The sequence below is a fragment of the Pseudopodoces humilis genome, chromosome 14 (genome assembly GCF_049639895.1).
Source record: "Pseudopodoces humilis isolate 2021_Gansu_Grassland_sample_001 chromosome 14, ASM4963989v1, whole genome shotgun sequence".
Classification (NCBI taxonomy): domain Eukaryota; kingdom Metazoa; phylum Chordata; class Aves; order Passeriformes; family Paridae; genus Pseudopodoces; species Pseudopodoces humilis.
In genome coordinates, this window is record NC_142213.1 from 14,267,130 (window position 1) to 14,280,067 (window position 12,938).

Sequence of the window (12,938 nt, forward strand, 5' to 3'; positions counted from 1 at the left end):
TTTTTACAAAAGCATTTTGACTACATTCCAAATCTACTTTAAAATATAATTAAGTATTTACATATATTCTCTAATAAGTATTGTAAGTAAATCAATACCCCAATTATCCTTAAATTTTTGTGTGGTATTACAAAAATGTAGCAATTGTATAAATGCACAATTCTAATGAAAATAATAATGATCTTGAACTTTAAAAGAGCCCTTCATTTGGAGAGATGAAAGCTCTGTACATTCTTTCATTCATTATGTCTTACGGCCCCTGTGTGATGCAGGTGCTATTATCATCATTTTACAGATGGGGAAACTGAAAGGCTAATTAACTTGTCCAATTTACAACACTTTTAGCTGTAAACTTAGGATATCCTACTGTACTTAAAGGCAAAACAGAACTCAGCTCACCTGTGATGAACATTTTCTAAAAATTCTTAAACTCCATAAGCATTTAACTTATAGGAGAGATTATCTCACATAATATTTCAGAGCTGGCTTTGCATTGATGGTAGCTTTGAGTACCACAGAAATGTGCTGCCTGGAGCAGCAGGTTATTGTGAAGTATGTCCAAGCTTCCCAGCTAGTAATGGAGATGATGTGCGGTTTTATTTGGTGTTATTTGCCATCCGGCCACGATTTGTGCTTTAATTCTGTAGGATGTACCATGCTGCAATTCTACAAACACACACAAACAGAGAGTGTTTACTGACAAACTCATTCCCTCAGTTTAATTATGTGTTCCATGAATTTCTTGACTCGGTCAGGATCAACAGCATTTGCCCAATATCCTTCTTTCTTGAAATATGAACCAATTATTAGAGCATCTGCATCCAAGTAATTCCTCACATTCTCCAGAGTCACTCCAGACCCAACCAGCACAGGAATCTTCACAGCATGCTTCACCTCTGAGGAGAAGAAAACCAAAATCAGGGTTAATTCCTGTCTTTGAAACTCTCTCCATAAAGACTCTAATTTGCCTAATTTTTGACAGAAAAATAAAGGTATCGAGAAATTTGTGATTGTGGTATTTATTGCTTCTACTGCAGAATGAAAGAGGTTCTCTAGAAAAAACCTCTAAACAGAAAAAAGAAATCTTACTTTTTACATTCTGTTGTCTGGAATGCTTCCTATATTTGCTTGTATGAAAGACAGCAGGGATCATACAGGCACCACTGACAGCTCAGCTAGTCTTTCCAGAAAGCAAAAGCCAGAAAGAGAAGTGGTCTTTTACCAGTATGAGAATGACAATGGAATAAAAAAGCCTCTTATTTTTCCTATATACAGTGTTACTTAATCATCTGACCTTTTACCAGGTTTCAAGAGGAGAAACAGACAAAACTCAAAATATAGCACTAGCTTTGGGAGGAGGAAAAAAAAGCCCAGTTCAAGAATTACTTAAGCATCCTTCTCATCATTTTATATCAAACTGACCATCCAAAGAGTGACTTATAAGACTGGATGCTTCATCCCTTAGAGCAATGTTGTGAGCCATTATTTCTGACCTTTAAAAACATATAAATTTGCTTAATTAGTGATAAACTGATGGTAAGGTAGTTATAGCTTGAGGTACGTAGGGAAAGCACACATGCAACAAATAAAAGTCTGCTTCAAAACACTGTTTAAATGAAGTTTCATCAGAAGCCTAACTTATTAATTATGCTTCAGGGAAGACTAATTATTTATCACCTTCCTACTTCACTGAAGAAAAGGGATCAATTAAAATGCTCTTGAATCTCTTTTTAGGTCACATGCTCTATCATTTTTCCATCTAAGAACAATAACTCCTTCTTAAAAAAAGGTTTTAACACAAAAATTAAACCATTCAACATAGCCCTTCCTGAAAATGTAAAACAAATCAGATGGATCATGCATATATGATTAAAACTTGTTATTTCTATGCATATTTGATATTCTTAGTCATTCTGCTTACAGCAACAAAATAATTACTTTCTAGTTACTTATAGCATTATTACTGATATCCTGCTCCAAAAAGGATTTTATTTATATAATATCTATATGCTCTCAGGAATATCCTTTCTGCTTTATATCAATACCAGTGCATGATTAAGGTGCATCTGACCATAGATTAGTGACAGTACTTGACTGAATCCCCAGAGGAACCAGGCTCCAAGTCAATATTTATTCTTACAAGTGCATAAAGCACATTAGCAGGGAGTTGTTTCATAATTATTTCCCATCAGCAGAAAAAATGAAGAGCCAAATAATTAAACAGAGCATGTTCATATGGGTCTGAGACAACAACTCAGCCCTGCTGGGCAAAGGGAAAAACCCAGTGAAACCTGAGACTGATCTGAAACTCCAGAACAACCCAAAGCCTTCCAAAGTGGGAAGGAATCAAGCGCTGCTGTGATCCACATGTGACACACAGAGTGCACACTCATCTCCTGGGCTGGAGGTTTACTCAGAATGACAGTGTGAAGAATGGCAAAGGGAGTGCTCAGTGTGCAGTGAGATGTGTTACCTCATTAAGCATGCTACAGATGCTACTTTTAAGTCCTTTCCAAGCACATCAGGGCCTAAAGTTGATTAGTAGAAGGTGATTTGTGTATTGGCTGTGCTAGCACAAATTCTAACCTGTAAAAGAAAATAAAGCAACAGCAGTGAGATGTGCTTTTGTGTGGCAATGTTCAGTCACTGTCAAAATAGCTCTAAACATAGAGCTCTGCTTCAAATTTCTCAGTTTTCCTGGCATTCTTTTTCTGACTTTTTTTTTTTTTTGACACAGTGAGAAAAAAGATAATTTTGTGTTGTTACAGTAACAAGACACTGAAGTTTACACAGATTTCTCTGTTCCAGTGGACTGTAACTAGAGGGCACTGTGCTCTTTCTTGTGACAGCACTGCTGCACACAGGTCTTCAATAAAACCCCATGCAATCGTGCTTGGTTGCAAAGCACAATGAAAGCATTTGAACTGTGGTATGCACAAGTTTCATGAAATAAAGGCCAAGTGCTCCTAGCTTGAAAACAATGGCAAATAGTGGTATAAAAATAAGCACCACTGTGCCAATAACTTGCTCGACTACTCTTCTTTAACAGCTTTCTCATTGCAGTGATCACTGTACCATACACAGCGTTATGTTTATGGTAATGCTCTACTCTTAACACATTTTAGGTTTTTAATTCAAAGGACTTTGTCATTAAATTTTGGGCTTAAACAGGAGATGTGAGTGATCAGTACTTTTTCTGTCTCTGAGGGTATCACACAGGCAGCAGCCTCTATTTTGGCTATCAAAAAATGAGAGGGTGAGTCAGTCTTGAGGCCCCTTTTATGAACAGTAATTAAGGAGGTGACAGTCACAGCCAGCTGTTGGATTTCACTATGTACCTGTTTTCCACAGGTTACTCAGCTGAGATGCTTTGCTTTGTTCAAAGAAATAATTGAGCAGTCATTATGCAAAGCTTTGGTCACTCAAAATACAAACTGAATGCAAAGCAGGTATTTCAGCAGTTACAGCCAAAGAAAAAACCTGATGGGTTCACACATCCAACCAAAGAACATTCCACAAGGCAGCAAACTGGAACTTCTATAAACTCTTAGATAAGAACGTGGTTTATTAATGAACTGTAATTCAAAATGTTCAGCTATAATTCTTGCTCCTTAACAACATGAAGCCTGATTTTTCAGACCTCGTACTCCATCGACCTCTGGTGCCCTGGAGTGTCCAGGCAGCCCTGGAGCAGAGCCTGCCAGCCTAGAGAAGGCAGCGACACAAACTGCAAACAAAACCTGACTGAACACAGATCTCTGCCTTGACAGGGAAACACTTCCCACAGCCCATCACAAATCAATCAATTCCACACAAAGACACAAAGGCAAAACCACTTCTATATTACTGCACAACAAAGCTGAAAAAGAGACATGACAAAAATCTCATCTGTCTCTCAGCTTTGCTTTCAAGAGCTGCTTTGCAGTGTGATGAAAGGTGCCCAATTGTATCACCGTAATACGGCACTGCCGGGGCTGCATAAATCCTGAAATGCAAAATCTCACTCACATCAACACCAACTTTGTAGACTGTAGATCTGATCCCTTTTAAGAATCTCCTGACATAGATATGCCTAATTTGTAATTTTTTTTATACTGCGGAATATTGATTTTTAAGTTCTTCTCAACTGTTTTAAGACACCTTTCTCATGAGAGGGCCTGCTAACATCCAAAATGCTGTGATCTAAGTACAATAAACCCATGATCTGCACACTCTTGCTTTCATAACAAATCCAAACACAGAATTAATGTGTACTTCATTACAGCTGCCAACTCTGATTCATTTTGTTCTTTGGACCCAGAAAGAGAAAGAGACAGAGACTGACAAGTTTGCTCACATGAAAGAAAAGCAGAAGCTATGGTTCTGTCTGGTTGGGGTCCTGTGACAAAAAAGCCTCTGGGCCTACAGGGCAGGTTTTGCTCTGATGCAGGAAATCAATGGAGGTTGCATGTGAATATATGAAAGCAGAATTTAACCTAAGATTTTGCCCAAAGAAATACCAAATATTTTTTAAAAGTTACTTAATCTGCATTAATATCAGTGGAGACATTAAGTAAAAACAGGGATGGATCCCTAGACTAAGAAAATGCTGCAGTCTCTACAACCTGTTGAGGTCCAGGTTATCTCTGGCAGCTAAAGTATATTTTTCATGCTGATCTGCTAACTTAAGCTGAATACAATACAGTGCACTGGAACTTCAAAACATGCCAAGTTACAGCATGTGAGGTAAAGTAAAACCTAAAAAAATACACATTCTATTTTATGTAGTGAGACATTCAAATTCAAGTCATTGATCTAAATTAAAATTAGTGATGAATATTAAATGTCCCCATGACAGAACTTTAATTCTAGCATGGGAGCAATACCATTTCATGAACACAGCCCAAACTTATGCCAATATAAAAATATCAAGAATCATGGCACTTTTAGAAAAGTCAGAACTCATAGGTCAAACGCGCCTCCCTTGACAAAAAATCCACACTATTTAAAAATTATTTTGATGTTAATAACTTCCTGTCTACCAAAGAACTTGTATTCTTTCTGAAAATCTTCCAAGCAGTACTTTCCCTGGTATTAATGTTTGGAACGGTGCCTTATCAAAATGCCCCTTTTCTTGCAGGAATTCCATTTTCATTGTGAAAGATAAAAACACCGAACTCTTCAGTGGAAAGATTTATGGCCAGCTAGTTAGTGGAATATGGCTAGTTTCCTAGGGTTATAAAGTAGCTTTTTACAAATGAAACAGTATTTCCTTTCAGCCTCCGCATCATTCAGCGTTATAAAAGCTTGGAATTATTGTCATTTTTGCCCTGTACAAACTGTTGTATAAAAACATACCCCTGCCCATGTAAATAACACACAAGTATGTTCATTCTGATCAAGTCAGAGCCCACAATGGAGTTTCTCTCCTCTCTGCCCCTCCCTGGCAGGCAGGCTCTCACCTCGCAGCTGCCGGGGGTCCGCGGGGCGGCCGGTGGCCGTGCCGGTCAGCACCACGCCGTCGGCCAGGAACAGCTGGGCAGCGCCCGCGGTCTGGGCCACGCTGACATCGGCCGTCAGGGCGTGAGCACTGCGGGGACACGGCCGTCACTCTGTGCTCTGCTTCCCCATCCTCCCACCCGCAGAACCCCCCAGGGTTCACACTGACACTGCCACCCGAGCAAGAGGTAAAAACCAACCTTTTCCTGCAGTGCCCGGACTGATGGGTTATTGCCCCGGCTCTCCTGGCTCTGGAGAGCGAGTGCTAAGTGTGAACCACCAAGTGTCAACTGAGACAGCTGCTCACATGTCAAGCACCTGTATTTCACAAGTGTTGAGCACACAGAGCTCTCTGACTTCGAGTGGGAGTTGTGGATGTGCCCTCATTCATAAATCAGATCCTGTTGTCTAGGACAGAATCAACAACCTCCACAAGTCCAACTAACAGAAAGTATAGTTAATACCTGATATAACCACAGGAATCATCTTACACAGCAATTACAAACATCAATTACACCTGCATCCCAGCTGTTGCACAGCAGGCTTTGATGTATGGGTGACACACTTGGTCTGAAACCTATCGCAACAGCAGCTATTAATTTATGTGGTCCCCAACTTGGAAAGAATTCCGGCCATTGCTGGTTGAACACCCAACACTGTTGTTTCTGTATTTAAATAGAAAACAACAGCTATGGCAAACATGTTGCACTGCTGAGTGGTGATGGCACAAGAACAGTATCTCCTCATTTAAAGAACAGGAGCATAGCAGCTCTCAGGGGCAGCTGCATTTTTCTACATTAAAAAGCTCAACCAAGTCCTTCAGAGTTTCCTTCTGAGCTTGTTTCTGCCTGAAACGAAAACTTCTCCCCCTTCCTTAAAGGCCAACTCTTTGTCAAATGGGAAGTATAATCCAAATACCAATTCATCAGCTGTCAAGACTAAGAATAAAAATGACGTGATGCAATTTCATTTACAGAAGGTCTAATGCAATGTATTTGCATTTATATATATACATATTTGTATAAATACATAAAAAAGTCGTCAGAAAGAAACTGCTCTGAAAGGATCTGGAAAGCTTCATCTGACCACCACACTGCATTGCTTCCTTTCTCTTTTGAAATTTGTTACCTGCTTATTACATATTTAAGATCTTCAAAACTTGATTATTCCCACGATTGCTCACATACTACACACAAACATTTTAATTAGGTTATTTGGCATGTATAATACATAGCACTTGAGCAGTTTTTCTGGGGGGAAAAAAAGACAAGTCCAAAGAGTGACATCTAAATAGCTGAAAGTACCATGTGACAGGTAAGATAAAGTAGAAAAGAAATTGGATTTATCTGTCATAAGTTCCTTCTGTTTGATAATCATAGAACATAACCCTTACATAGACAGCACTGATTTAAGTAGCAGGAATCAGTATTATTGGCAGAAAGGAGAAGAAAGAGAAGAGCTTTTTAAAATGCCAAAATATTATCACTTGCATGCTTTTATATGGCAACTGCCTTCATAACTAAAAAATAATCTCAGATACCTAACTTTCAGCAATGAAACTTCTTTAGACATAATAGACATACACATGTGCATACAAAGTTCCTGTACCAGATGCAAGGCTTTTATAGCTGGCATATTGAAAATTTGAAGGTTAAGCAACTACAAACTTCACAGATAAAGCAACTTGCAACTTACAGCTGCAGATTTATTTTTAAATGTATCCCCTCATAGCACTGCAAGTCTGCGCTTAAATAATAAACCTCTCTCTATATGATTGACTTTCCTGGAAGAAAATTGATGTTAAAAAAAAATCAGAAAATGGAAAAAAATATAAGATCATGATTGCATTCATATTTACATAAAATTTTGCTTGTATTTACCTATGCTTCTTTTTAATATCAGCAAAAATCTGAATGTTGTCTGCTCCAATGTGTTTTCTGTATCGTAGCAGGTCACCTGCACAGGCATTTATAATCCCTTCATCAGCAACGTGAGAAAACACAAACCCTTCAGCCCGGATAAAATCAAGACCTGAAAACAGTCAAAAGCAACATTTCAGATAAAACTGAGAACTGGAAAAGAAAAACACTAAAGCCAAACAAAAATCCACCTTACTGCCCTTCCTATTTGATCCCAACACAAATTGTTTCATGTGCTCTAGGACTAACCAACCTCACTTTCCCACATATTTTCCATTCTTTATTTTTGCCCCTATTCTCTCTGACTTCTTCCCACTCACTGCTTTCAGCTCCCCTCTCTCCCACTGACCCCACCAGTTTTCCCCCAGCCCCTGGTGCCCTTTTCTCCCTCAGCCCCTCGGTTTGTTCCTGTGCAGCTCAGAACAGGCAGCTGCACACCCTGCCCTGTCTCCTGCCATGATGTGCCAGACAGAGGAGCAGGTGGGTCAAAACACAGCTCCATTATTCTAATGATGTGTTTTCTCTCCAAAGAGGGTCATTAACTTGCATCTCTTCCCTCTTTCTGGAAACTTTCATTGCATTACTGCTTTTCTGACATCTACTCCCCTGTTAAATATGCCTGAAGTTGGCCATCAGGTTAAAAGCATCAAGGCTACAGACACAGAGGAATAGCACTGCCACCTTTCTTTAGGAAATTAGGCAAGGAAACACAGCTGAAACATGTTATATATGCAACCCATGTGACTCCATCTGAACATAGCGTATGTTTCCTACACAGCACCACAAATTGCTTCTAGAGCTGTGCCAAAGGCTTAGGGAGAGTCAAACATTTGCCATTCTACTCCAACCATCAATTCTGCCACGCCTTACTAACATGGGTTCACCATATTCATTAAGTTTTGTCACTAGGAAGGTTTGGTGGGATGGATACTGAAAAGGAAGATTATGAATTGGAATTACTTCACATGGGCCAGTCACTGACATTCAGGGCCACCCTCCACAGCCTTGAAAGTATCTCTGTTGTAAGACTGAAGCCTTGGACCACAGAGCTATAAACCCAGAGCTGTGAGCCACGAGGTTTAATTCCGACTCCCTTATTGCACTCCCTGCTTCTGTCTTTCATAGCCTTGAACCTGTCATTTAAAACCTGCCTCTTCTACACATCTGTGTAAAAGCTCTGCACTCATCTTGTGCAGTTTTGCTATTCTTCCAGCTTGCTTTGGAGGTGTCTTCCATGACCTTCTGAAGCTCTGCTATGCTCCAGCTTTGGAGTCAGATGCACATTTAATTAGAGCTGACATCATACAAAGGAAAGCAATGCATGTGAAAACAGTCGTCAAGAACGCAATCCTACCCACCAGAGAACTGATTAGGCAACAGAGACATTGCCTTAGCACATTCCAACTATAAACGTAGATGATCTTGAAAATTTATTTACCAAATGACAAGGTGTCTGTTTATTTTAAAATTTCAGTTTCCTTCCAAAAGCCCTGAAGTTGCAGAAACAGAAGCTTACGCCTGATAGAGAAGAGACTGTATTGCTTAGCAACACAGACTCCAGCTAACAAGAAACATCACAGATGGATGCCAAATCAAATGCAAGCTGTCCTGTGCCTTGAGATTAGTGGTGCAAAGTGTGGAGTGTGCTCAGGATCCAGAGACAAGAGTGTGCCACAAGTACCACTGCAGGTGCTTGTAGACACTGGGTGATAAACACAGTGCAAGTAGCTAAACTGAGATTTCTACATCTAGGAACAAAAGCTATAGCTTCTAATTACATCACCCAAGCCTACAGTACAATTCAGAGTTATATAATTATTTCTCTAATCATAAAACTATGGATGAGCCTAGAGATATGTGACACCTTCACAGCAATCAAGGTTTAACTCGGGACAGGGCCTATTCATTGTGTAATTTCATTTACTGAAGTCACTGCTTATACATTGTTGATGCTTGGTTTGTGTTTCCTTAGTGCAGTAATACAAGACTTTCTGCTAAACAATGAATTCTACTTAGTTTAACAAGGCTGCACTCTCACTGCATTTTTGGAAGTCATGAAAATACAATTTTTAACCAAGTGTAATAGGTGCAGGCACATATCATTACCCTTCTGTTTTATGAAGCCATAATCAGATTCTGCTAATGAATTCATTTTTATGCTCATAAAATTGTGAGAATGATACTACTGCTTACTTTCACATTTGGCAAGTTGAAAAGTAATAGCCATTGAATAGTTAATAGGCAATCCCAATTCTGGCTTATATGGGAACAACATATTTTGTAGTTTCACTGGGAAACAAGAATAGGGAATATCCAATGAAAATTAATAAAGAGAACTCTTAGAAGAGCATTGACTTTGTCTGCTGTTGACACTGGAGGCACGGTGTGTCTGTGCTGCAAAAATACTTCTCAGGACATTATCTTGCAGCAGCTCCTCCCGTGCTCAGCATGACACAGGAGCAGGGTCTCCCCAGCAGGATCCACAGCACTCCCTGCTGTGGCTGCTCTGTGCTCCTCTGGCTGCTCCCTGCTGCAGTTCTCAGCTGAGCTGCCTCCTCTTACCACTGCATTAATATGGTGGCAGTAAAAAAGGACAGCAAAAAGCACAACTCTGCCCAATTCTGTCCTACCCTAAACAGTATAGTGGATGATAGCAAGTGAATTCCCACTCTGCTGGAGCAGGAGGGAAAGGAATGGGCTCAGACAGCAAAGCTGTGTTTACAAATGACATGGAGAGATCTGGGATATCTCCTGACATGGTGCCTCATTTATTAGCTATCAACCATGTCATCATCACTGATGAAGACTGATTCAGAACTGCAATTTCAGTAACTTGATTCTGAAAGGAAAAAGGGCAGCTTCAGGTAGAGATGGCAGTTGGACTAGATGACTGCTTAAAGTCCCTTCCAACTGAATCATTTTTTTCTAAATTTATAAGATAAAAATTGAGCCCTGATTCATGATAAGTGACCCAGGCTCACCCAGGCACAGGACCCTACAAGTCCTTGCTCAAGCTAGTTGAGCACTTAGCCACACTGCAGACCTATGCATCTCCCCCTGCCCTTTACAAAATAAAATCATTACCTTCTCCTAGAGACCTGTTATAAATTGCCTGTGTGGTTCTCTTAAGAACAGCTATTCCTACCAAAGACGGGGATTTCCACAGGGAAAATGAAGTAACTGTATAGTAGGCAGAAGATACTACATATGGTTTTTAGCTGAAACACCTTCAGCAAGTTATTTTTGTAGTAAGAGCATACAGGATTTGCTTTGTTAATAGCCACCTGTCAAAACTGTATTGACATTAAAGTCACTACAGAAAAAATATTTAAATTTGCTACCTAAAAAGTAGGTACCCACTTTACTATGGCTTTGCTTAAAGAGATTTTCTTTCTGCTTCCCTGTTCAGTGAACTTGAGACAATCATTTTTAGAAAAGTGAAATGAAATGCATTAAACAGAGGCCCTTTCTGGTTGGTGTTCTACAGTTACAGAGGAAATAGTGCAGAACAGTAGTAGAGCTGAGCAAAACTCAAGCCCTCCAGGAGTTTTTCCCTTCATTAATAATTGCAAAGAAGAGAAATGCATTGTTCCCAGACTATATCCCTTATATAGGGATGATTTTTGCTCCTCAAAGGATTGCTTTTAAAAATAGGGTATGTGCTATCTTTCCAAATACCTATGTACCTCCAGTGGCCCACATGCAGCAAACTCTAAAAACTAAAGCTGGATTCTGCTACCATTTTTATTTGAGGCTTTCATATAGGTTCCAATGCAACAATAAAAATTGTTTTCTTAATTTGTGAAGTGACTAGATACTTTGAAAATGGCAACATCTGATTTTAAAGCTCACAAAACAAATGTCTGTTCAAAACACATCTATTAACAAGATTTTAAAGCTTTTAGAACATATAAGGCTTAATTAAAACTGCCACTGCAGATAGGTTAGCCTACATGACTGTACCTGAAGTACAGCTTCCACTTAATACCAGCATCTTCTGCCTGGTTCTATAAAATTTGTAAATGCAAAAATGTGCAGCCTTACTATAATGACAGTCAATTTGGGCAAAACCATGCACTGATTCTCTTCATTTATGAATTTAGGAAGTACAGTCTTTCCAAATTAAGCCAGCCTTCACCTCTACATCATGGAGGGTTACTTATGAAAAACTAAAATTGCCTTAGAAAACAGTAAGAGCAGTATGTTTAGCAACTCTAGGATTCATGCAATATGGATAGATTAATTTGTATTTAATTTCCCCCACATGCAATTTAATTTTAAGTACTTTGGTATCTGTACACTCAATTTTTGTCATTATATAAAAAGCTTCATTTTATTCATTCATTAAAAAAAAAGACAACAAAAACTTCATTTTAATGGATAACAGCAGCAGCAACAACATATAAATAGATGCTGAAACAGGATGTTTAACCATCATGGGTTAAATTGATCCTCACATATAACTGAAGTAAATAAGAGTTACACCAAAGGCAGCTTTTATACACGATCAGATTTAAACTTAATCATTACATTTAGACAGGTTTCACCTACAAAGCTGTGGTAGCAGCCTTTACCAGCCTCCAACTGAAGCAGTGCACAAGTACCATCCATTCTAATCAAGCAGGCATCTTTCTCAGGATCTAATTGCTGCTTTTTCAGGGTACGGAGAGCGTTCCACGGTCTCTATGGCAGCACAAGGTGCAGCTTGTGGAGAGCGAATGCCACAGCAACAGCAGGAATAACCGAGGAGCCCTTTCCTTTACCTGCAGCCAGAGCAATGGCTATTGCCTGCTGGTTGGCAGCACACAGCACCTGGACACCCAGCGGGACGCGGGGACAGCTCTGTCTCAGCGCAGCAGCGAGCACTGCCATGGCCGCAGTGACCTCCGGGCCCGGGCGCACCGTGTACGGCACGTCGTGCATGTTCTCCACCATCAACCCATCCTGGGGAAAGAATTGTTAAAAAACATCATTGTACCATACAAACGTGGCCAGTTTACTGTTATATGTTGTCTATTAAGACACATAAATGCAAAGATTTTCCTTCCAAGGAAGGATTATCTACAGCAAGTTTGTGTTGATGCACACAACCACTTATAAAAGTGCTTTCATCAACAGTGTGGTATTTGCAGTGAAATCATGAAGAGAAATAAATGTGATTTTAATTATACATTCATCAATTTGGGTCCCTTTGATCCATCCTAAAATGTGAACTATAGGCAAATGAGTTAAATCTTATACCTCATTAAAAATAGTGTAAAGTCAAACTTCAATTATCCAAGGGGAATACAAGATATTGAGTATGTTCAGATAACAGAGGACTCTAAGACAATCAGGGCAATTTTAAATTCAATTCGTGTCAGAAAATAAGTATTAGTTTGGATAAATAAAAAAAATTTTGTTTGACTATTATTGTGCCAAATGCCATAATACAAACTATTGATATTTCTCCCATTCTGTATTCAGAATTACTGGAAGGAATTTATTTATCTATTATTGTCTATTATGCCTCTTCATCCACATGGACATGCTCGTGGCAAA

The 12,938-nt window shown here is 39.3% G+C and overlaps 1 protein-coding gene across 5 annotated transcripts in view; it reads right to left on the reverse strand.

Moving 5' to 3' along the window:
- LOC102113941 (uncharacterized protein F13E9.13, mitochondrial-like) overlaps positions 1-12,938 on the reverse strand; it is a 20,267-nt gene continuing 7,329 nt past the window's right edge. For all 5 annotated transcript variants that reach the window (XM_014255440.2, XM_005526394.3, XM_088062247.1 and 2 more), the window contains 4 exons: positions 12,161-12,341; positions 7,359-7,509; positions 5,442-5,569; positions 1-896 (listed from right to left, as the gene is read on the reverse strand). In XM_014255440.2, coding sequence (XP_014110915.1) covers positions 706-896; positions 5,442-5,569; positions 7,359-7,509; positions 12,161-12,341 — 651 coding nt within the window. In that variant the 3' untranslated portion in view covers positions 1-705. The remainder of the gene's footprint in view (positions 897-5,441; positions 5,570-7,358; positions 7,510-12,160; positions 12,342-12,938) is intronic.